General features: G+C 36.5%; 1 protein-coding gene across 2 annotated transcripts in view; it reads left to right on the top strand.

Moving 5' to 3' along the window:
* CAND1 (cullin associated and neddylation dissociated 1) overlaps nt 1–23,170 on the top strand; it is a 31,270-nt gene extending 8,100 nt beyond the window's left edge. For both annotated transcript variants that reach the window (XM_080618853.1, XM_080618854.1), the window contains exons 3-15: nt 8,358–8,512; nt 9,883–10,006; nt 10,431–10,687; nt 10,779–10,884; nt 11,124–11,269; nt 12,333–12,625; nt 13,243–13,384; nt 13,984–15,477; nt 16,224–16,319; nt 17,751–17,920; nt 18,016–18,180; nt 18,393–18,500; nt 19,508–23,170. In XM_080618853.1, coding sequence (XP_080474979.1) covers nt 8,358–8,512; nt 9,883–10,006; nt 10,431–10,687; nt 10,779–10,884; nt 11,124–11,269; nt 12,333–12,625; nt 13,243–13,384; nt 13,984–15,477; nt 16,224–16,319; nt 17,751–17,920; nt 18,016–18,180; nt 18,393–18,500; nt 19,508–19,732 — 3,481 coding nt within the window. In that variant the 3' untranslated portion in view covers nt 19,733–23,170. The remainder of the gene's footprint in view (nt 1–8,357; nt 8,513–9,882; nt 10,007–10,430; nt 10,688–10,778; nt 10,885–11,123; nt 11,270–12,332; nt 12,626–13,242; nt 13,385–13,983; nt 15,478–16,223; nt 16,320–17,750; nt 17,921–18,015; nt 18,181–18,392; nt 18,501–19,507) is intronic.
* The last annotated feature ends 398 nt before the right edge of the window (nt 23,171–23,568 follow it).

Below are 23,568 nucleotides of genomic sequence, written 5' to 3'. Positions count from 1 at the left end.
CTGCTTGATGCTGTAAGTATGAGTCATTAGTATGAGCAGGATGATGCATGCATTAGTTGTTGTGTGGCTGATCCAGTTCAGCAGCTTTAAAGCATTTTGAATGCTTTGGTAATACACTGCTGCGCATCACGCTATACTGGTGATTTGAATCAATGATATTTTTTTCCATTTATGAATTTTAACTCTTCCCTGTAAGTAGATGTGCTTATTTGATAGCAATGAAAATACATTAATTTGAGGCTATAATTGATCATGAGTTGATGTCCCTCTTCCTAATAAGCTACGCTACGAACACTTCTATTTTTTTTTTTCCAAATATATGTAACTTAAAGGAGGCAGTGTGCTATAGTTGCTGTTTGTTTGCACAGGCAGCTTTAAGAAAAACTGGACACAAATTAGTGGCTAGAGAAAGGGAAAAGATCAAAGACCACTTAAAACAGTATCTGAAACTGCCTTCAAATGCGTAAAACGCATGCTTAAGTGCAAAAGCTTTGTATTCCAAATTGGTTTTATAAAAGAAGGTTGCACTTTACAAACTAATCTTTTAAGTGGAAAATAATCTGGAACTAATAATAAGGTCTGTAGGTGATACCCACTGATTTTAAAGGCTAGAAAAGCTTCAGGCAATCTTTTTAAAAATGTGCTTACTAACTGGTATGTCAGTTTTATTTAATTAATAGGCTGGATAGATAGGGCTGAAGACACTCAGGTAAAATCTGGTTTAACGCTTTCTAGAAACTAATTTCAAGTGTTTGTGTGAATGACTTAGTCATTTCAGGAGTTTGGTCATCCTTAAAACATAAGCAAAAAGGTGTTTCCTATACTTAATTGAGATGGATCTAACTGACCAGCCTTTGCTGTGATTGTATTAGTTACTCATAGGTTACATTTGAAAAAGAAACCTTTAAATCAGAAGCATTTAGTATTTGTTCAATAGCTCAGGTTTAAAAAAAAGGCCTTACCATAATTTCAGATATTTTCACTTATGGAACAACTGTTTTTTGGTGGGGATCTGCTTCTCGTCTGTCAGAGCTGATGTATAAAAGGATGCTGTCAGCTGCAAATCTCTAGGATGCAGAAGATGCACTTTCATAGAGCTGCAGCAGTCATTGCAAACTGCAAAAAGCAGAAGATGTGATCTTTCAAGCAGTGAAAGGAGGGATGACGTTGCCACCTGGAATCTAACCAACCAGGTAGCAAACTTGCGCACTACTGATCAGAAGCAAACTTTCAGGATTGCTACTCTGAAGGCTTGCCATATTTTTAAAGGGGTACTGTCACTCAGTTTTATATGAATACACTTCCATAACTGTACAGGTGCTTGTTCCTGCTTCCTGGTGTTTCTATTTACAGTGCTGTTTCTGGAGCATGCAGCATTACAGATGTGAAGTAGTTTCTACAGATTCTGTGTTTGCACCTTTGTATACTGTAGTCTGTTGACTGAAACACAGGGAATTTCTTTGGACCACTCTAGACAGTCCTCATAGCTTGGAATTGTGACTGTTTCTGTTCTAGGTGATTTGTACTTGCGATGCTTGTAACACGTTTTACTGTGCACCAAGGGTAGATGAGCGCAACAATGCTGTGAGCAGCCACTGACTGACAGTGGTATGTATTTGAAGAGAAACTAGTGATGCATCAATGAAATACTGTCAAGGGAAGCCTTTGCTGAAGAATGAAATGGAGTTGTGGAGAAAGCTGTGAGCTTTTTGAGCTACTGGAGGAAGTGTTTCGGCTCTCAGGAGTGCAGTCAGGGATGGCTAAACGTATTTGAGTCTGGGAGGTACTGCTTGTAGTAATTTGTGTGTTGGCAAATGCATATGTATAAATCTGGAATTTATCTGCTGGAAGAAAAAAGATCTTTACCAATACCATTCACCAGAAATTATTTTAATAAGATTGCAATATTAATTTACCATGATTGAAGCAGTAAAATAACCAGATTAGATTGTGGATACGGTCCTCTCAATCCCTGCTCTCAGAGATTTAATAGCTATGCAGATGATTTGATAGAATCTGAAGATTCCAGTACTTTTTTCTTAAATTAAACATCAGTGTCAGGTTAGGGCCTGGGATTTGGCTGCTTTTAACAAAGGATGCTCTGTCAGGGCTGTTAGTTTCCGCAGGAGGAGGTATACTTTCTGAAGTGAGTTCCATTACATCTTCATTTCTGTACACTTAAAAGGCTTCTTTTTATGCCTTTCATCAGATACCAGTCAGTAGCTCCTTTACCAGTTCTCTTGAGATCATCTGTAAGCTTTATCTTTTAGAAATGTTGCCCCAAATTGTTTTTGTGTATACATTTTTAAGATATCTGTGTATCTCCATAAAACACTCCACAAAATGAGTAAATTGCAATCTTCCTGCACCTGTGGCACTGGGGTGATCATAATGCATCAACTTCAGATGTCTGGCCTAGTTTGAGTATGTTAAGCTAGTTCCAAGTTTTATGTATTGACAAAACTGAATTAGTTGTAAGTGATATTTCAGTGCAAGGTTTTGGTAAGTATGTGTTGCCTTTGAAGACTTTTTTTTTCCCTTTAAATTTCCAAATTGACAGTATTTTCAGCAGGTTTTACTACACGAGCAGGGTGGGTAAGGAAAGAAGGAAACCAAGCAGTTTACAGTTTGTGAAGAAAGACATGGAAAGTGGTAGGTGTGATGGTCTTGGGAATTGCATATTTCAGGGCGTTAATCATAAATGCTGTGCCTCAAGTGCAGACACTGTTCCGAGTTCATGGGGGTAAGGCATTATGAGCATGGCCATTGAAAAAGAAGCTCCTAAGTTTGTCTGACATGGTGACAGACCATTAATGCCAAAACTTTGAATCTTACACTGATTAGTATCATACTGTAAGTCACACTTTGTGACAGTTGAAACAAGGGCTTGTTTTATATAATAGATAAATCTCCTTTGTTCATGACCTCCTCCTGTTTGTACTCCTTGCTTGCTGCCTTTTGTGTTTGTTGGGCATTTTTAATGATAATTAGCTCTTGTTACTGTGGATTCTTGGACCTGGAAAGAAAGGGTAGCAGCAGTGGGCTGCATACAACAGGTTTTGAGATGGAAGATGTATTTTGGTTTTGTCTACTGTAGAGCAGTATGTACTAGCTGCCCAAGAATGAAGGCCATAGATCTCAGCCCTTTGAGTCCATCTGGAATTACTGGCTTGTAGTCTGTTCTGGATCTGAGCCTAGTCCTCCTGTGTAGCTCTCTCCAACAGCTGTGTGATGGTTTAGCTTGAGCTGTTGGAAGACTCCCATTTTTTTGTTTTTTTTTAAGGAGTGGAAAAAGTGGGTGAGCATATTGGGTGAAACAATGATTTTTGAGGGTCTACAGTTGTCCTGTGGTGTGAGCTGTATGGTGGAGAGGGATGGTTTTGGAATGACTGAGAGCACTATTAAGGCAGGAAGCAAAGGTGTGGGGAACTCTGGGTGTGTTTGGGAGCCTTTGTAGCAGGAGGAATGGAAAGCTTGATGCTGAGACTGAAAACCAAGTTTCAGAGGAGCTTGGAACGTGGGTTTGGATTTACCCTGTAGGTGCTTGTAAACTGTATTTGACCAGACTCTTCTTTGTTTTTCCCTATGCATGCTCAAAATGACAATTGCTCTGACCAGAAGTAGAAGTTGCAAAAGTAACTTGTTCAAAATGAACAAATTCTATGTCAAGTTTGTCTGTACATTCAGAAGTTAATTTGATATGGTCCAAGAAGCCAAGTCACATTAAAAGAATCGAGAGATAATACAAAGTGTGTATAGGTCAACAAGTAAAATCAATATATGATAACATTCCTTGTTAACAGCACTTTGGTATTAAGCTATGCATCCTCAGATCTCCACTACTAAAGCAATGCAGGAATTTGTCATTTTTATTATTTTTTTTCCCCCAAGCTGTACCAGCGAGGTAGTAAACATGGGGTTTGTCTTGTCATTCTTGGTAAATGCACTACTAAGCTCCTAAACTAACTTCAGTGCCTTTATTTTGAATGCCATAGCCTTGAGCCTTTCCTTCTGCGTAGTGATCTGTGACCTGTGTGTTCCTTCACAGCTGCCTGGCTGACAGCTTTATTAGGTAGAAGTGAACCTAAGGTCCAGCTGTGTTCTTCTAGACTTAGACTTAAACTCCAGAGCAATTTGCAGTAAACCAAGGAAAGCTGTTTCGCTTGTCATCTTGTACATTGTATGCTTGTGTCTCAATGCATATAAATTAAGAAAGAAACTCTCCTTTAGACTGTAAAGACTCGAGTAATTTTTCTGTCTTAAAACACTTGTGGGTTTCTGTAATACAATAATGTGGGAATTAGATGATTTAAGTACCAAGTGTAAAGTTACTTAAATACTTCTTTGCCTGAGTGGCTTAACTTAATTTGGATTTGGACTATCTACTGTCAGAAAAATAGTCTTCATTCAGAGCTTAGTGTCTTGATAGCTTGGGCAGATTTCTGCTTGCGTCTAGATGACTTCCCTCCGCCCTCCCTCCCCCCAGTTGTATTTAGTTGACTTAGTGTCCATGCTTTTTTAAATGTGAAAGTTGCTCTTAATTCGGAATAGTTTTCAAAATCGTATAAAATAAAAACATAACATTTTTTTCCCCACTGTAATTACTAAAGTCTGAAAGGAAGTACTTCATAGAGTGTTTCACATCCAGATAGTTTCTTTCCAGTAATCTGCTGAGATTAGAATATGGTGTAATGAATTTATTACTTTTGCTAGAACTGTTAATCAGGATTTAGCTCCATACCACAATCTGGCAACTTTATTATTACATTGTACAATCAAACATATGAAGTTGGAATTTTTTTCCCTACCTTTTCTCAGTGTCTTCAGCTTGTTTTGTTTTTGTAAAATGTTTTGAAAGGCTACTTTTGGAGAGGAGGGAAAAAATACCCTTGTGTATCAAACTAACTTGTGGGCAAACTGTTTAAAAAGTTCGATAATTACTATTTGTTTCACATCAGGGAAAACTTAGGTGCAAATTAATATATTACGACTGTTCAATTTCTTTTCCCAAAGCATGGAACTCTGGTCACCCTACTCCCTTTGCACTGAACAAGGAGTTAAACTAGGCAAATACTTACAGTTGAGAGTTGGTTTGTTGTTATTATGTTAATCTGTTTTACAAATAATTCCATCATCTGCATGTTAAACTTCTCCATACTTCTCATGCTTTAAAAAGGTTGTGACCATAATGGTGCTTAAATCATTGCAGTGTCAAAAGCCTGGTGTACTTGTAGTGAATAATGGCGTGGTTTTGAAAATTTGAACTTTTGCTTTCTTGATCTTAGTCTTGTTTTGATAACAGGATAGTTCATTCATTTTTTCCACTAGGGTTTCAGTTTGACTTCAACTCTCAAAAATTAGTGTTTACTAACCCTATAGACATCATTTTAGTCTCAGCTTTACTAGAATCAACTTTAAAGAAAAGCAGATAGAGTATTATCATTCAGTGTGGAAAAACATGAAGCTTCTATGGAGGCATTACATTCTAATGTAGTCCTAATATAATTAGTTGGTAACTGGCTTTAAGATGCTCCTTTCTTCACTTTGTTCATACACTGATTTTCACATACTTCAGTTTTATAGCTCTGATTGAAAAACAGCTTGTCTGTGTACATTGTGCACAATGTTAGAGGACAGACACAAAATTTGTACCCTCCCTTGTAAGCCACAGAAACATCCATGATTTCTGTTGTGTAATGCATGGCCCTGTCAGTTGCAGTAGAGTCATAGAATAATTAGGGTTGGAAAGGACCTTAAGATCATCCAGTTCCAACCCCCCTGCCATGGGCAGGGACACCTCACACTAAACCGTGTCACCCAAGGCTCTGACCAACCTGGACTTGAACACCGCCAGGGAGGGAGTATTCACAGCTTCCTTGGGCAACCCATTCCAGTGCCTCACCACCCTCTCAGTAAAGAATTTCTTCCTTATATCCAATCTAAACTTCCGCTGTTTAAGTTTGAACCCGTTACCCCTTGTCCTGTCACTACAGTCCCTGATGAATAGTCCCTCCCCAGCATCCTTATAGCCCCACTTCAGATACTGGAAGGCTGCTATGAGATCTCCACCCAGCCTTCTCTTCTCCAGGCTGAGCAGCCCCAACTTTGTCAGCCTGTCTTCATACAGGAAGTGCTCCAGTCCCCTGATCGTCCTTGTGGCCCTCCTCTGGACTTGTTCCAACAGTTCCATGTCCTTTTTATGTTGAGGACACCAGAACTGCACACAATACTCCAAGTGAGGTCTCACAAGAGCAGAGTAGAGGGGCAGGATCACCTCCTTCGACCTGCTGGTCACGCTCCTCTTGATGCATCCCAGGATACGGTTGGCTTTCTGGACTGCGAGAGCACACCGAAGCCGGCTCATGTTCATTTTCTCATCTACCAACACCCCCAAGATCAGCCCTTGAAACCGCTTTAACACCGTCTATCCTCACAGCACAAGTCTGATGGAGCTGTTGCATGATGTTGCTTTGACTTCTGTACTGCAAGTTGAGCCCCGATTTCCACAAAAACAGCAGCAAAACTTAATCTTTTGAAAAATGCTTCCTAAAAAAAATACAAAATCTACAGATGTTTCTCTACTCCTCAAACTCTTAACCTGTTGTTTTGGTACAAAGAGCTTACTTGAAATCTTCACGCTTTACTGCTCGTTAAAGTTCATGCTGAGATTTTACGTATGTAAAATCTCTTGAAAGTCTTTGGTGCTTTGTCACTGTGGCTGAAGTTGAATTTGATGGTGATGTGTATAAATTCAGGTGTGTTTCATAGGAAGAAAAACATTGAGGTGCTGTTGAAAGTCAGGCTGTAGGATTTCCTTGGTGGAAATATGGAGCAACTGCAAAGCAACTAGGATATGGCCTGTGCACAATACCAAGTCAAAATGCTATTCATTATCCCTTTGATTCAGGTAGAAGAGAAAATAAATAGTAGCTTTCTGGAGTTATATCTGTTTTTCTGTTAATTCTGTTGTGGGCTGTACTTCCGTTTAATTCCCACATTTTCTGTAGATGGTCCTTGCTACTGCTGTCTCCATTCTTGCTTCAAGCCATTGCTTTTACTCCTGTGTGACTGCTGCACACAGCTCCTCATCTTGCTGCCGTCGCTTCTCTCAGGGTCAGTGCAGAACCTAAGCTTGGTAGAACTTTAGCTTCACGTGACATCTCATGTCTAGTGTTGATGTCTCATTAGTAAGCATGCTTTCTTGATTGCATAGTGATATTATGGATGCTGCCACAGAGAATTAAAGAGAGAATAATTGGCAAGATCAAAATGGAATTTTGTGGTAGGAATGCCTATAGCACAGCTTGTAACACTTTTCTTTTTTCACGATTTGATGTGTGCATTTTTAATGTAGTGTGTTTGAGGGAGTTGAATTAGATTAAAATATTTTGTGATTTAAAGCATTTTGAAATTCATTTCCCATTTCTGAAATGCTTTGAAGGTGGGCGTTTTAACCATACAGAGAAACTAGGTAAGCAAATTTGGAGCAAGAGGGGGGTAGTAGGAGAAAGAGTAAGTTCTCAGAGTTTTTGTGCAGGATTTTCACAGATGAATGGAAGGAAATAGAGAATATAAAGTTACGTTTTTGCAGAACTTCCCTTTTGGAACAGAATATTAACAACGGAGAGAGATTCTGAAAGTTGGTGATAAGGCTGAGACTATGGTGAAGGATGGTGTATTTCTTAGTAATGAACTAGACTTTACTGGGACATCTGTGGTTTTAGCGTTTTGAACAAATGAGAGCATTTGACAAAGGAATACAAGATTAAGATGCTCAAAGCAGTTGGAATAACTGAAAACTCATAGTTCAGAGGAAAGAGGAAATGTTACTGTGTGCTGTATGTATAGTGGTGCTGGGTGTCTGTGTGGGTGAGGGCATGCCATGTCATTGGTTTTTATGTTGTTTGCCTTCTATTAAGGAAGGCACTCTAAAGTACAGAATGAGTCTGAGATTGAACCCAAGTGTTGTGAAGAATAGAGATGCAGCAATTAAGAAGGTTGCTGTATGTGAACTAAGCAGGCACTAAGTCAAGCACATAAACTGATGGCTCTGGCTAGGCAACTTTTGTTATAAACCTTAGTGTTAAGTGAGAAGTAAGAGAGACCCTGGTTTGAGACTCAAGCAAAAACTGTTTCCACCACTTAGATTAAAAACATGTATTAAACCACTATTTTGTTATGAAACTTAAGGAGGCAGGTTTCAACCCAACCAGTTGAGGGTTTCCAAATTTTGAAGTTACGCTTTATATTACTACCAAAACCAACTTTAAGTTTGTGATTTGAATGCAAAATACTGAAATGAAATAAGGGAGGTTATTTAAGGTTGCAAATTTAATACTTTTTTTCTGTTTATACAGCCTTGGCCCTTTGGTGAGTAAAGTGAAGGAGTATCAAGTGGAGACCATTGTAGATACCCTCTGTACAAACATGCTTTCAGATAAAGAACAATTACGTGACATTTCAAGCATTGGCCTTAAAACTGTGATTGGAGAACTCCCCCCAGCTTCCAGTGGTAAGGCATTTTTTACTCAAGACTACCTAGTTTTATAATTTCATTACTAATTAAAAAAAAAAAAAATATGCAAAAGCTGGGTCCTTTAGTGAAGAGGCTTTGGTTCATTTAACATTGGAATTAATTTGTCAGAGGAAAAATGTATGGCACAGATATCCTTTTAGATGTTTCTTCTCTGTATTTCCAGATTTTGCTAGTTTGAAAACTTTTTTACTAAAGGATTGCACTAATATGAAAACCAAACTTACAGTATATGAACTTCAATATGACAAATAGAGTGTAAAAGCCTCCTATTTTAATAATTGCCTTGGTGGAACAATTCTAGGCTGTAGTAATAGCTAAATCTGATCTTGCGTTTTGATTGATAGTATTCTTTAAAATTGATTATAATTTGGGTATTTTTCTTTTATGATCTTACTTCTTGTCTCCGTTTCTGGCAAGCATTTTGGAAAGTACCCCGTGTTTCTAACAATTGCCTGATAAATTACTGAAATGCTTACCTGCAGTTTTAAATAAATGCAGTCTTTCCTTCAAAAGAGTTAGTAATGATGAACAGCTCATCAGTTAATGGCATTACTTTTTTATTCAAGTAATATTCAGATATCATAAGATATGAATGAGAATAGATAAGTGATTCAAAAGGGTTTGGAAATGCAGGTTTTAGAAACTGAGGTTTCTTTAAAAAAATAATTAAAAAAATTTAAAACAAATGGAGACGAGTTCTAGCCTTTCAGTAGCGCATAACCGTGACATGAGTTTCTTCTCTTGTCAAAATTACTCCAGACACTGTTAGACAGTTGGGGAACGGGGGAAACTCTGGAGTTGTGCTAAAGATATTTTTACTTGAATCTTAAAATACTTGGGGTATACATTTTCTCCCCTTTCTCAAATGTTGCAGCAGTATTACAGGTACTTATTACTTAAGTAGCTTCTTGGACAAAGATTCTTCTCTTTGGTATACAGCTGTTCTTTAGAGATGGCTCTATCTACTGCTGTGCTTCCCCCCACCTGTAGTTTACTCCTCTATTTTTACTTATAGCCCTTTCATTTATTGCTCTAGGTTTGTCTTGGCCTTCACTTTCCATTGCTTGCCCTGTCAAGAGCAGTGTGCTTTCCCATAAGGTATATAAACCAGACAGTTAAGAAGCCTTCCTTCTCAGTATTTTTGTACATAGATAGTCTTTCAGCTCTAATGCACAGTACGTGTTACATGAGCAAACAAACTGGCTGTTCAAGCTTGTTTTGTTGGGTAGGAAGATTTTTTTTAATGTTGAAATCAGGCTGCTTTCCATGGTCATGAACGTCATCTCTGGTGTTAAACTGTGGGTTTTTTTCATTATGAAAGTGCTGAGGTTTTGTTGTTCTTTCAGGTTCTGCATTAGCAGCTAATGTTTGCAAAAAGATCACAGGGCGCCTCACTAGTGCTATAGCCAAACAGGAAGATGTGTCTGTTCAACTGGAGGCACTGGATATTATGGCTGATATGCTAAGCAGGTAAACATCACTCTTCCAAAATGCTGGTAAATGCTGATAAATACTCGTTAAAGCTTGACCTTTAATTTTCCAAATGTTAAATTTAAATTACTTTAAGTTATATGAGATAATAGTTTAATGTTTTAAATATAGGTGAAACTTCATTTAGGAGAAAAAAATGAATGTATTAAAGGTAAATTCATTGATAGATTGCTTGCTATTTAATCTTCTGAGAACTGTAGTTTTAAGATTATTTTAATGTTTATTGCTTTGAGAGTATGTTTTAAACTAATTTAATTTTTTTAAAAGTTCCAAAACCTTAAATGTAAAGACTAATTGGTATCTGTGTGTAATGTCTTGGGAATATTTAAAAGAATTGTTGTAAATATATGAACCAAGTTATCTAGATTCAATTGGTTTGAGTTTGTGTTTTGTCTGTTTTAAGGCAAGGAGGACTGCTTGTTAACTTCCATCCTTCAATTCTGACCTGTCTGCTCCCCCAGCTGACTAGCCCCAGACTTGCTGTGAGGAAAAGAACCATCATTGCTCTTGGTCACCTGGTTATGAGTTGTGGCAATATGGTTTTTGTTGACCTCATTGAACATCTGTTGACAGAACTGTCTAAAAATGATTCCATGTCAACAACTAGGACCTATATACAGTGTATTGCTGCTATTAGTAGGCAAGCGGGTCATAGAATAGGTAAGAAAAATACATAAATTATCGTTAATTTTAAAAGTTTTTATGTGAGAGTAATTACTTTGCTAACTTTTTTTTTTTTTCCCCTTACCAGGTGAATATCTTGAGAAAATAATTCCTTTGGTTGTAAAGTTTTGTAATGTAGATGATGATGAATTACGAGAGTACTGCATTCAAGCCTTTGAATCCTTTGTTAGGAGGTAAGATGTAATAGTGTGTGCCATTTGATGTCAAGAGACGGTCCCTTTGGTACAAAATATTTTTGCAAGCTCTTAGCTCGAACTCTTCTATAACTCTGTCTTGTAACTTAACTTCTAATCAGTGTGTTATGTCTGTACTGAAAAAACTTTCTACTGTGCCATTAGTATTATGAAGTCTTCTAGGAGTATTTTAATTCTTCAAAGTAATTTGACATTGATTGTATTTTTGTATTATGCAGATGTCCTAAAGAAGTTTATCCTCATGTATCTACTATTATAAACATCTGTCTTAAATATCTTACCTATGATCCTAATTACAATTATGATGATGAAGATGAAGATGAAAATGCTATGGATGCTGATGGTGGTGATGATGATGATCAAGGTATATTCTCCTTTTGGTTTGGACAAGAGGAAGTACCAATTAAGTACAAATAGGAAGTACCTATTAAGTACCAGCATTTGAATCACTTGCATGCTTTTGTGTTCAATTTTTGTACTGTTTTTAAAAATACTTTATGAACTCACTTCTTAGAATAAAAGTATAGGATGTTGGTGCTAGAGAGAAATAATTCCAAGGGTGACCATAGGGTACAAGACAAATATTTTAAAATACTTGAAAGGCGGAAAATGGGAGAAGCATGTAGGATGATATAACTAAAGTGAGAAGAATGTCAGTTAATGAATTGAAAATACATATTCAGCCTGGGAGAGGCTTCTCGCTACTTTCTGCTATAATATATTGCTACCCAATGCAGAAAATCAGAATAGATTGAAAATTACAAGATACTCAGTATTTTTTGTCGGATAACAAAATGTTTTAGAGTGAAAGGTATAAGGTGTTTGTTGTGAATATGGTGACAATATATACCTTGCCATATGTAAGCTTTATGAAAACTTGGACGCACAAGTAATCTGAACCCAGAGCATAATATTCTCATTACTTCAAGAATGAGTGAGCTGCGTAGTTGTTGATTTAGTGCATAAGAAGTTAACCTATATTGCTTACTGTATGGTGAGGTTTTTTTTGTCACTTTTTGGGTCAGAGTATGGTTTGATTTACTGCTAGAAAGAAACAAACAGAACAGTTTGTTGAATCCTGATCAGCTAGTAACTGTTGTTGCATTCTTGCTAATGTCATGAGTAAAGAAGAATATGCTTTAAATCAGTAGTCAGGCTGTAAATAAGATGCAAACTGCCTTGTACTGTTTGCAATTTATATCAATACATATGTAAGACTAGTGTGAAAAAATTGGCAGAGAAAATAATTAGTCTTATGATTTAGGCAGCTTAGAAGGCTTTTTATCTGAGGTTTTTAATGTTCTTCTGAAACTTTCTTTGGTGTGCCTTATGGAAAGAACCCAAGTGTATTCTTATTAATTGCTTAAAATAAAACTTAATGCTTTGATTGTCTAGACTTGAATATATTCATTATTTGTTTTTTCAAGGGAGTGATGATGAATATAGCGATGATGATGACATGAGCTGGAAAGTGAGGCGTGCAGCTGCTAAGTGTCTGGATGCTGTGGTTAGCACACGACATGAAATGCTTCCTGAATTCTACAAAACTGTATCTCCTGCTTTAATAGCCAGATTCAAAGAACGCGAGGAGAATGTTAAAGCAGATGTTTTTCATGCGTATCTTTCTCTTTTAAAACAAACTCGACCTGTGCAAAGTTGGCTTTGTGATCCTGATGCAATGGAACAAGGAGAGACACCATTGACAATGCTTCAGAGTCAGGTTATTTATCAAAAATTTTGTTATCTTTGAGAAGAGGCACTGAAGTTGTGCCCCTGTTCGTAAGGATAGTTCTTGAAATGTGCCATATCATTCTTTCTTCATACACAGATTACAATTGATTACTGTAGTACTAACATAGAGAGCAAGCCAGCTAAGCTGGTCCAGGGAAGTGCAGCAGTCTTGGAAAGTGAAATTCCAAACTCAGCAAATACGCTTATCTGATGTCAGTATTTTATCACCACCTGTAAAAGTTGCACATCCTATGTGGTTTAGCCAAATTACTAAGGCAAAACAGTTATTTCTTTGCGTTCTATAATGCAGATATAAGCTCTAATGTTCTAACTTGATTTGCTGCAACGTATTCTATTTACAGAATAAAAAGGATAATGCTGAAAAGCTTTTTCTAAGTGTTTTGTTTCATCTCACCTTTTAAAGTTAACGTACTATTTTTAATAGCATTTCTTTTGACTAATTTTCCCCTGTTTCTATAAGTTCCCTAGTTCTGTAGAGGAATCAGAAATAGAGGGGTAGGACACACATCTTTCTATCACCCTAGTGATCAAAGATGAAAGAAATGTCAGCTGTTGGATCAATTAACAAATGTGTGATGATTACAGGTCCCAAACATAGTTAAAGCCTTGCACAAACAGATGAAGGAGAAAAGCGTGAAGACTCGTCAGTGTTGCTTTAACATGCTAACTGAGCTAGTAAATGTGTTACCTGGAGCCCTAACACAACATGTTCCTGTACTTGTACCGGGTATGAAAAATATAATATCAACTTAAGGATTTATTAGTAAATTGAATATGAAGTTTCAAAATCTTTATGTCTTGACTGCTTTTTGCAAAAGCTTTGAAGTGTTCGTTCTATTTAAAGAAATTGGCAAAATAATCAGCTACTATGTGGATGCATGTAAATATTTTAAAGACATATTTCAATCTTGAAAACAAGCGTTAATTCTAAGTGAGATTTTTTTTTTTTTTACTTCTATATTTAAAGAAAAATATAATTTGATTCTTAATTGCAAGATCACACTGCATTTCTGATCTCAGCAGAGTGAAATATTGTTCAACTTTTGGGACCTAAACTTTTGAATTTTGAAGTAACAAAGGAAAGTAAGTTTGGAAAAGTTTAAAGCTTCAGAATCAGTTTATAAATCAGAAAATACATCACAAGTCATCAGAGCGCCTGTGTCCTCTGTGTAGAGGAACCTTGAAAACTAATTGATTGAATAAACTGTTAAAAGGGGCTTAGAAGCATTCAAAAAAGGTTGGGAGCAGGAAAACATAAATTCAGTGTTGCTGCCATCCTTCAGAAATTTTGCTAACCTAAAAAGGTATTTTTCTTTTTTCTTCCAGGAATAATTTTTTCACTGAATGACAAATCAAGTTCTTCCAATCTGAAGATAGATGCGTTGTCCTGTTTGTATGTGATCCTCTGCAATCATTCTCCCCAGGTCTTTCATCCTCATGTTCAAGCATTGGTACCTCCAGTTGTAGCTTGTGTTGGAGACCCATTTTACAAGATAACATCAGAAGCGCTTTTGGTTACGCAACAACTTGTGAAGGTTATTCGTCCTTTAGACCAGCCTTCTTCCTTTGATGCTACTCCTTACATCAAAGATTTGTTTACTTGTACAATCAAGAGATTAAAGGCTGCTGACATTGACCAGGAAGTGAAAGAAAGGGCGATATCTTGTATGGGTCAAATAATTTGTAGCCTTGGTGATAGCCTAGGCACAGACCTGCCTAGTACACTTCAGATCTTCCTAGAGAGACTGAAGAATGAGATCACTCGGTTAACTACAGTAAAGGCCATGACATTGATTGCTGGTTCTCCTTTGAAGATAGATTTGAGACCAATCCTTGGGGAGGGAGTTCCTATTCTTGCTTCTTTTTTGAGAAAAAACCAGCGAGCTTTGAAACTGGGTACTCTTTCTGCTCTAGATATTTTAATTAAGAATTACAGTGACAGCTTGACAGCTGCGATGATTGATGCTGTCCTGGATGAGCTTCCACCTCTGATTAGTGAAAGTGATATGCATGTGTCACAGATGGCCATCAGTTTTCTGACAACACTGGCTAAAGTATATCCTTCCTCCCTGTCAAAGATTAGTGGGTCCATTCTCAATGAACTTATTGGGCTGGTGAGATCACCTTTGCTTCAGGGTGGAGCACTTAGTGCCATGCTAGAATTTTTCCAAGCTTTGGTTGTGACTGGTACAAATAATTTAGGCTATATGGATTTACTGCGCATGTTAACGGGTCCAGTGTACTCACAGAGTACAGCACTTACTCATAAGCAGTCTTACTATTCCATTGCCAAATGTGTTGCTGCCCTTACTCGAGCCTGCCCTAAGGAAGGACCAGCGGTTGTAGGTCAGTTCATTCAGGATGTCAAGAACTCAAGGTCCACGGATTCCATTCGTCTTTTGGCTTTGCTTTCTCTTGGGGAAGTTGGGCATCACATTGACTTAAGTGGACAAATTGAGCTGAAGTCTGTAATATTAGAAGCATTCTCTTCTCCTAGTGAAGAAGTCAAATCAGCTGCATCTTACGCATTAGGCAGTATTAGTGTTGGCAATCTTCCTGAGTATCTGCCGTTTGTCTTACAAGAAATAACCAGTCAACCTAAGAGGCAATACCTTCTTCTTCATTCCTTGAAAGAAATAATTAGCTCTGCATCAGTGATTGGTCTCAAACCATATGTTGAGAACATCTGGGCCTTACTCCTGAAACACTGCGAATGTGCAGAAGAGGGTACAAGAAATGTTGTTGCTGAATGCTTGGGCAAGCTTACATTAATAGACCCAGAGACTCTGCTTCCACGACTCAAGGGATACTTGGCGTCAGGTGAGTAGTGGTAAATCATGTACGTATTGTAGCAAATGGCCTTACGCTGTCTATTAGGTTTGCAAATTATTTGCTTAAATTTTGTGATATTCTTGAAGTTTTGCTCCCCCCAACAACAATGTGCAGCTTAGATGGCTCCCTTTTTGCAAGTTGTTAGTCATACGTAATATGTATTACTTTTATATTCTGCTTTCAGACTGGTATTTCAATTGATAGTACTTTTAACAAAGAGCTATAAGCTTAAGGCAGAAAGAACATGGGTGACAAAAGGACAGATAGATGAACCAATTAGAACATGTTGACCTTTTGATGTAAATTACAGTATTCCTAATTTTCAGATAAAAATTCAGAAATTTTTAAGGATTAGGAAATTGTGCATATCTTATGAATCTTGTCAGTAGAGTTCCTTATCTGAAACTGTTTTCTTCGTGTGCTTCTGCTTTAAAAAGGAGAGTTATTTGTAGGCCTACATGTGGTGATAAATTGGTTCTAATAGTCTTATTACTTGAATTTTCTGTACCAGATAACATTAAATGCTTATTAAATATCATGTTATTCTCCCCCCTTAAAATGCTTTCTCCATAGATTTAGTTGGGTTACATACTGCATTGCTAATAATAAATAGCATTTCTTGTTTAGTGGTCTTAAAAGTACTAGAAGGTTAAAAAGAATGGCATTGGGTGTGGTTTAAATTCTGTAGTTGTACTGTTTTAATGTTACATATTCACACTTTTGTTTCATATTAGGGTCTTCATATGCTCGAAGTTCAGTGGTTACTGCTGTTAAGTTCACTATTTCTGATCATCCACAACCCATAGACCCGCTTCTGAAGAACTGCATAGGTAAGTTCTTTACTAACAGCTTCTATGTTTTCAGGCAGTAGAATTGCACTTAAAATGTATTCTTTTTGTTTTCAGAAGTAAATATTTTTCAGGTACTGGTATTAGCTGCTAATGATAACTGTTAGAACAGTTATGAAATGTTTCTGTATTAGCCAGTTATTTCTATTAATTGTAGTTTACTTGAATTCTGAGCAGTAAAAAATATGTGATTAAAAATTATATATATATTGAAGCTGTGGTACAAGAAGCTAAGGCTTTTCTTAAGATGGGATCCAAAAGCTGATTTTCTTTCATGTGCTCTTGCAGATTATATCAGTTTGATGTGATAAGTTACTGTCTTTACCCAGGAGGGTGGTCTTGGAAATATTTGACATTCAGTCAGTTAAAATATAAAAGCATGTCTGAATTCTGAGTATTATCAGGTGGTGAATTGTAAATTTAGGTCCTAATGATTCTGTAACACTTATGGTCTGAAAGCATTTGGTAGCGTGTATATTTTTACAGGGATAAGGTAATCAAAGCTTTCAGTTTAACACCAGTACGATAAAGAGATTTAGCAGTGCTGCGGCTTTTTGATCTTTTCTTATTTGTATGACAAAGTACTGTAGAATTGTTTAATATGCTATAGTGACTGGTTTATAGTGTATTAATTATAGGTTTAAAGATCTGTAAAAAAGTTGTGCATACTGCTAAATCTAATAGGGGGGAAAAGATTAATCTTTAAAACACACGGTCTTGTGGAGTGCAAGGTTTTTATTTATGGTGAAGTGGAATCAGTTCCTTTGTGTTATTTTCATCACTAAGCTTAATTTATTTATTTTTTTTAATTCTGTATTCAAGAATTGTTTGTGGGTTCCCCCCCCGCTGCATCTCCCATGGAAGCTGCCTTGCCCCTTTGGTTTCTGGAAATATGAATTGATTATTCTGTAAACTACTGGTATCTTGTACTTTAAAATTCTCAGTTATCTTTAGTTTTGTTACGCAATTTCTTTTTTGTGTGTAGGAGTCACTTCGGTGTTTATACGTGTTGTTTTTCTCCTTTTTAAAATTTCACTCCTCATGGAAGTTGGTAGTAAAACTTTGCAAACATTGAGGAAAATATGTTCCTGCATGAATTTATTTTAACAAGGCTGTTTTATAGAACTGTAGAAGTTACAAGTTGAAAATGCCTGAAGGCAGAGTGGGATGAGAGAGGTGTTTGTACATTAATATAGACTGAGCTAGGGTTATTTTGGGGCAGTCTAAGAATTCTCAATATATGCTGATTTAAGGTTAAAAATCAGTATTTTGATAGTCTCCTTAAGAGGGGTTTTTTAATTCTTGAATTGCAGAATTTAAATTGTTTTTCTGATACAGCTAAGCAAAGATATTTTTAAAGTAGCAAATGAAAAAGATCCTGACAGGTTGATTTGTTTCTATGCATGATTTCAGGTGATTTCCTGAAAACATTGGAGGACCCAGATCTCAATGTCAGGAGAGTAGCACTGGTGACATTTAACTCAGCTGCACACAATAAACCGTCATTAATAAGGGACCTCTTAGACACTGTGCTTCCTCATCTTTACAATGAAACAAAAGTCAGAAAGGAATTAATTAGAGAGGTATGTTAACTAAGAAAAAGTGTTAAATATATGTAAATAGATTCTTTGTTTTTTAAGTATATTACTTCTTAACTTTGTTTTTTATTTGCAAACAGGTGGAAATGGGACCATTTAAGCACACAGTTGATGATGGGTTGGACATAAGGAAAGCAGCTTTTGAGTGCATGTATACGCTTTTGGATAGCTGTTTGGATAGACTAGATATTTTTGAATTCTTAAACCATGTAGAAGATGGCCTGAAGGATCACTATGATATTAAGGTTAGCTGTTCTTTTTCTCTGTGTAGTCAAAATTTTTTACATAGTGAGTAGACTGAAATGGTAAAATTATTTCATATGCTTAAGTACTTCACTGTATTTGCCATTTTCTTTAAAGTGTTGCTGTTAAAAGGTTATACAGCACTGCAGGAAATACATCTTCATGTATGTGCTGAGCATCACTAATTGTTGAATTACTGTTTTTCTCAACCTAGATGCTAACCTTTTTAATGTTGGTGAGACTGTCTACCCTTTGTCCAAGCGCAGTGCTGCAGAGGTTGGATAGGCTTGTTGAACCTTTGCGTGCTACGTGTACAACTAAGGTATTTAAATTTAAACCGATTTAATTATTTCATGTTGTCTTACAGAAGTATAAATGAACTTGTGTATGAAGAATGCTTCTGTGCAGCTGCAGCATTTCCTGAGTTATAGTTGATAAACTGCATTAGGCAGGATAAGATAAATACGTGCACCTTTATACATATATTGAAATTCTTTAAATTACAAATGGAGGGGTAGACTTGTTTGCTTCTTTTTAAAAATCCTGTGATCCTTGATGATATTTCTTTTGATCCCTAAAAATTTAGCTGCCATATGGGCAACTTATAAGTCTCACTTCTTTATAAGTAGTGAAACTGGGAATTGAGAGTTTTTCCTGACTTCTGATGATTACCTTGGTTCATAGAAACGTTTGGGTGATGAAAGAAGGAGGCAGAATAAACTAGTCCTTTTTTTGCTGTTTTTTGTTCTTTTTTTTCGCCCTTATACATTTGTATTACAAGAATCTTGATGCAGTTAGTCTCCTTCCATTCCTGTTCTTGTCTTCATCCACCTGCATGCTCTGACAGTCACTTAATGTGTGATTTATTTTACTTTTCCATTACTGTAGTCTGTTCTATTTTATATTATTTTATATTGTTTATATTATTGAAACATTTTTTGAGAATTATAACAGGAGGTTAAGCAGTTATTCTAATGAAGGCCAACTTTTAAAAAAGGTTATATCCTCTGGAAGCTGGAAGTACTGTGATAATGTCAGTCTAATGTCATTTACTGACCTTACTAGCTAGAGGTTGCCTGCTATAATTATTTTGATTTGTAACTGACTTGGAAGTTTACAGCCTTTTTCTGCTTGCTTTGCAATAAACTTCTGGTATAAATACTGCTAAAAAGTAGTTGTTTGGGGGTGAGTTAAGAGTTTAGGCCATTTTGAAAACTGTTTAGAGTGGTAGAATGGAATGAAATAGGTCTTTGCAAGGTAGTTATTTTCAGGTGTGTGTAAAGGGAGGGTTAAGCAAAAGTTTCAAACGTATTTCATTTTTTTTCCTAGGTAAAGGCAAACTCAGTGAAACAGGAGTTTGAGAAGCAAGATGAACTGAAACGATCTGCTATGAGGGCAGTAGCAGCGCTTCTAACCATTCCAGAAGCAGAGAAGAGTCCATTAATGAGTGAATTTCAGTCACAAATAAGCTCTAACCCTGAGCTTGCAGCCATCTTTGAAAGTATCCAAAAAGATTCATCATCCACTAACTTGGAATCAATGGACACTAGTTAGATGTTTGTCCAAAATGGGGGACCATTACGTTGAACCATATGATGCACTGAATTGACAGGTTATGAGTAAGAAACCGAAAACTTATCTAATCTACACATTGTTCCACTTTATTACCTTTATGGAGACAGTTGGCTTTTCCCATTGTTGCTTTTCTAGCTTATTCCAGAAATATATTTCCATAATCCAGAGTTTGTTAACCACTCCTGTTTTAGTGGATTTGGCCACATTTGGGAATTAAACAGTTGACGCATGGTATATGGAAATAGGTTCCAACATCCATTTGCCCTGTAATGTTTAGGATTAAAATGTCAAATTTTTGTGACCATGATTTTTTTTTTTTCTTTCATTCACTCTTTCTTCTTGTGAACAAAAAAAGGGGGGAGGTTGGAATCAAGCGTCCAGGTGGACCATGTTTTTGTATACTTTTTATTCTTTTTTTGTTTCAGCTTCATAAATTGGTTTGGCTGGTAGATGGAATCTGTGTAAGATTTACTCTAAAGAGGGTTTGGGCACAGTATAAACAAAAAAGCAGACATAAATGTCATTTTTAGAGGCGTGGGGATTAGGAAACAAATATCCCTGTTGTGCACACTGATTTTGCATGAGCAAGTTTACAAATATATATTGTCTGTAAAACAGCATGTGCAGTTTATTTGTAATGCAAGTTAAAATAAGTTCTGCTGTATCAGTGCAGTTTTCAGGTATTTTGACATATAGACCATTCATTCAAGAAGGGATGAATGAAGGGTGGTTGTCTTAACTTGGCTTTTTTAAATGCCAGTAGTATGACCCTGCAGATGTTAAATATGGTAATTCCTGCAGTGTTCATGGCTTTTCATTCCCAAAGGCTGAATCCTCTGGAATTGAGGTGGACAAACTGGAAGATTGGAGGGAAATAGAATGAGATGGAGGTAAAATGAGCAGAGAACAGTAGCTGCTCAGTGGCTCCTGAACTCTGGATTTAACTTTGCTTTTGTTATAAAAGTATGCAGGGAATTTTCTTCAGTGGCTTCTACCTCCTATTCTTCATCCAGCAGCCTTTTTTAAGGCACTAATATATGCTGTTACCTAAACAAATATTGCCAGACCATCATTTTGTGGCTGTCAGAATATTTTCTGGCATGTGTAACCACCAGTATATTGCAGTGCTGCAAATGTCATACAGTATTCTGGAGACACAGGAAACGGAATGGTCATAGGACTGGAGAGAGGCAGAGAGTGAACAGATAGAAGAAGAAAATCTGCCATGAATATGCTGAAGTAATTTGGAAGTGGACCAGAAGGTTATAGCTGACAGTCCCACAATGAACTGGATTTGGGGATTTAATAGCAAAAGATGGGGAACAACTGCCTCAGATTAAGACTTGTCATTACTTGGTTAATGCAATTGCTTAGTTCTCATTTTTAGTCAGATCTGAATTTGATTTTTCTCTAGTTAACTAGTATTTTTTTAGCTAGTTTGAGATTTGGAAACCTTTTACATGGATATGTGGCACAAGCTGCTATGTGACTAAACAAACATAATTTTTATGACCTCAGAGAGAGCTTCCTGTGAGCACTGGGGCTAGGGAGAAAATTCTTCACCTTAAACGCTTGCAGCTTGTGAAAAGCAGGGGAGATATTGGTGCATTTTACTCTAATAAAAGGACCTGAACGACGAAATCTATGAACTCATTCCGTAGTAAGAATTTTAATGCTGTAGAAATTTTTGAAATTGTAGCTTTCTCTGTCTCCAAAGTCTTCATACTAATGTAACGATTGTCTTCTAGAAGTAGAAATAAATGAGATTAAATGTACCAACATATCTAAATGTCATGAAAAAGAGTGGGATGACTTTAGAGAGAAACCGTATGGTAGAAAGCACTGTGAATTAGGTGCATTTTATCTTGCTACAGAACTCATCTACTTCAATGACAGCAATATACAAGCCTCCTAATTAAGAATCTGTTGTGCTAATTAGTTGTCAAGCTAATCTTCCAACTTTTGTGTTAAGTTTTTGGAGTGCATTAAAATGTTTTATAGACCTGAAGCTAGGTGTGAGAATGGTGTGATAAACATGAAATGTGAGGGTAAAATATATAAATGGAGTAGGTGCCAACAGCAAGTGATCAGAAGTTAAGAGATTTGTGTTTGTACTACCGTAATGCCTAGTGTGGTGGGTGCAAATATTCTTTGCTTTGTTTTACGGTACATTACAGTGGAGCAAGCGTAAGGAGGAGAGACAAGAACATTGAGCTGTATTTTACATAGTGAATGCTTTCTTGCAAGAGAGCATTTTTTCACTTTGACCAATGATGAAGCAGGTAGAAATGTAAGAATTCAATTTTTCCCTGTAAATTACAGCAATTCTAAGAGTGCAGTTCTCTCCATGTAGCAGTTGGTTACTTCACAATTCAGGAAGATGAACTTACAAAGGCTGTAACTGCACCATAATTACTGAAATGATTGATTAGTTTTATAAAATCTAACCAGGTTAGGTGTTCCAATTCCACTAACTTTCAATGGATCCCTTGATTGAAAGGTTTTTTATTGTTTGTTGGTTTTTTTTCTTCTTGTTGTTCCCCACTGTATATCGAAGTATTTGGGTAGATCTGGTGTATTTATGCTTTTAGTGTAATTAAGTTCAGGTAATTCTATTAAGGATGATGTCAGGAATACCTGTAGCTCCTTTTAAAATGCTAAATATTTGAAGCTAAAATATGAAATTACTCTTACTAAAACAAAACCAGAATACTGAAAGGCTGCTCCTAGAGATTTTTTTTTGTTGTTGTTGTTTGATTAGAACTTTTTCTAGTGTTTTTTAATCATTTTGCACACAGGCAGTTGAGACCAGTTAATAAGCTTGCACGTAATATACAAATGGTTGGCTAGTCCGCACATTGTAGATTCTTGCCTCAAAAGTACTTAATGCTCTGATTGTCTATGAAAAATCTTACCATCATTGCAAGGGAAGTATTTTCTGGAATTATAAATTGAAAACTACAATTACTTTAAAGATCCCTGCACTTCAATCATATAGGGGTTTTTTTATATATATATTTTTCCTTCTAAATATTACATCTAATACAGCAGTTGACAAAGAGCTTAACTACTTCCAGATTGTATTTTTATGAGGTGGACAAAGCAGTACACATGCATGCAGGCAACATTGCTGCTCTCCAATGAAGGATCATTTTAATATTTCATCAACTCGAATTAGAAATATGAATTAAAAGTTCATAACTGGTACTACTGGTATTTGGCTTGACAGATATACTCAGTAATGATTCCAGGAACCAGTTCAACGTGCTGTGGGTGATTTAGTAGGGATTTAGTAACTGTTCTCATATTTACTGGTACTTCCCCTTCCTCATCTCTCCTTGAGATGACTTCGAAAGCAAAGTAATGTGACCTTGGAAGTGACTTTTTTTTTGTTAGTCCTGATCATTCTGACTGAAATTACACCTGTTTCTGCTAGGGTTAAGCCTGCAGCCTCTGTGCTTTATTTCCCTGTTGCTCTAAACTTCAGATACAAGGTACTGTTCAGATGAAAGTAACTGCTTTTAAAATTAATTTCATAAAAATGAAAACTATTGGTCAGTTTATTACTTTCTTTTTGTTCTTGTTTGCTCTTTGCTGTAAAATTGAACGACTTGCTTGCTGCGCTATTGAACACAGGCAGGCATGGTAACAGTGAGTGTTGCCCACTGCTCTAGAAGAGCTCTTCAGTTATAGCTTTTATGCTAAAACTGATCTTTTTCATAAGTATCCGTTTATATTTTTTCACTGTATCCAAGTTCTGGGGAGGAGAAGGAAACTGGAGTCCTTGAGAATAATGAAGTAAATTAATCTTCCAT

This window comes from Psittacula echo (genome assembly GCF_963264785.1).
Source record: "Psittacula echo genome assembly, chromosome: 1".
Lineage (NCBI taxonomy): Eukaryota > Metazoa > Chordata > Aves > Psittaciformes > Psittacidae > Psittacula > Psittacula echo.
The sequence above is the reverse complement of the archived record's forward strand: the minus strand, read 5'-3'. Positions and strand labels throughout refer to the sequence as shown.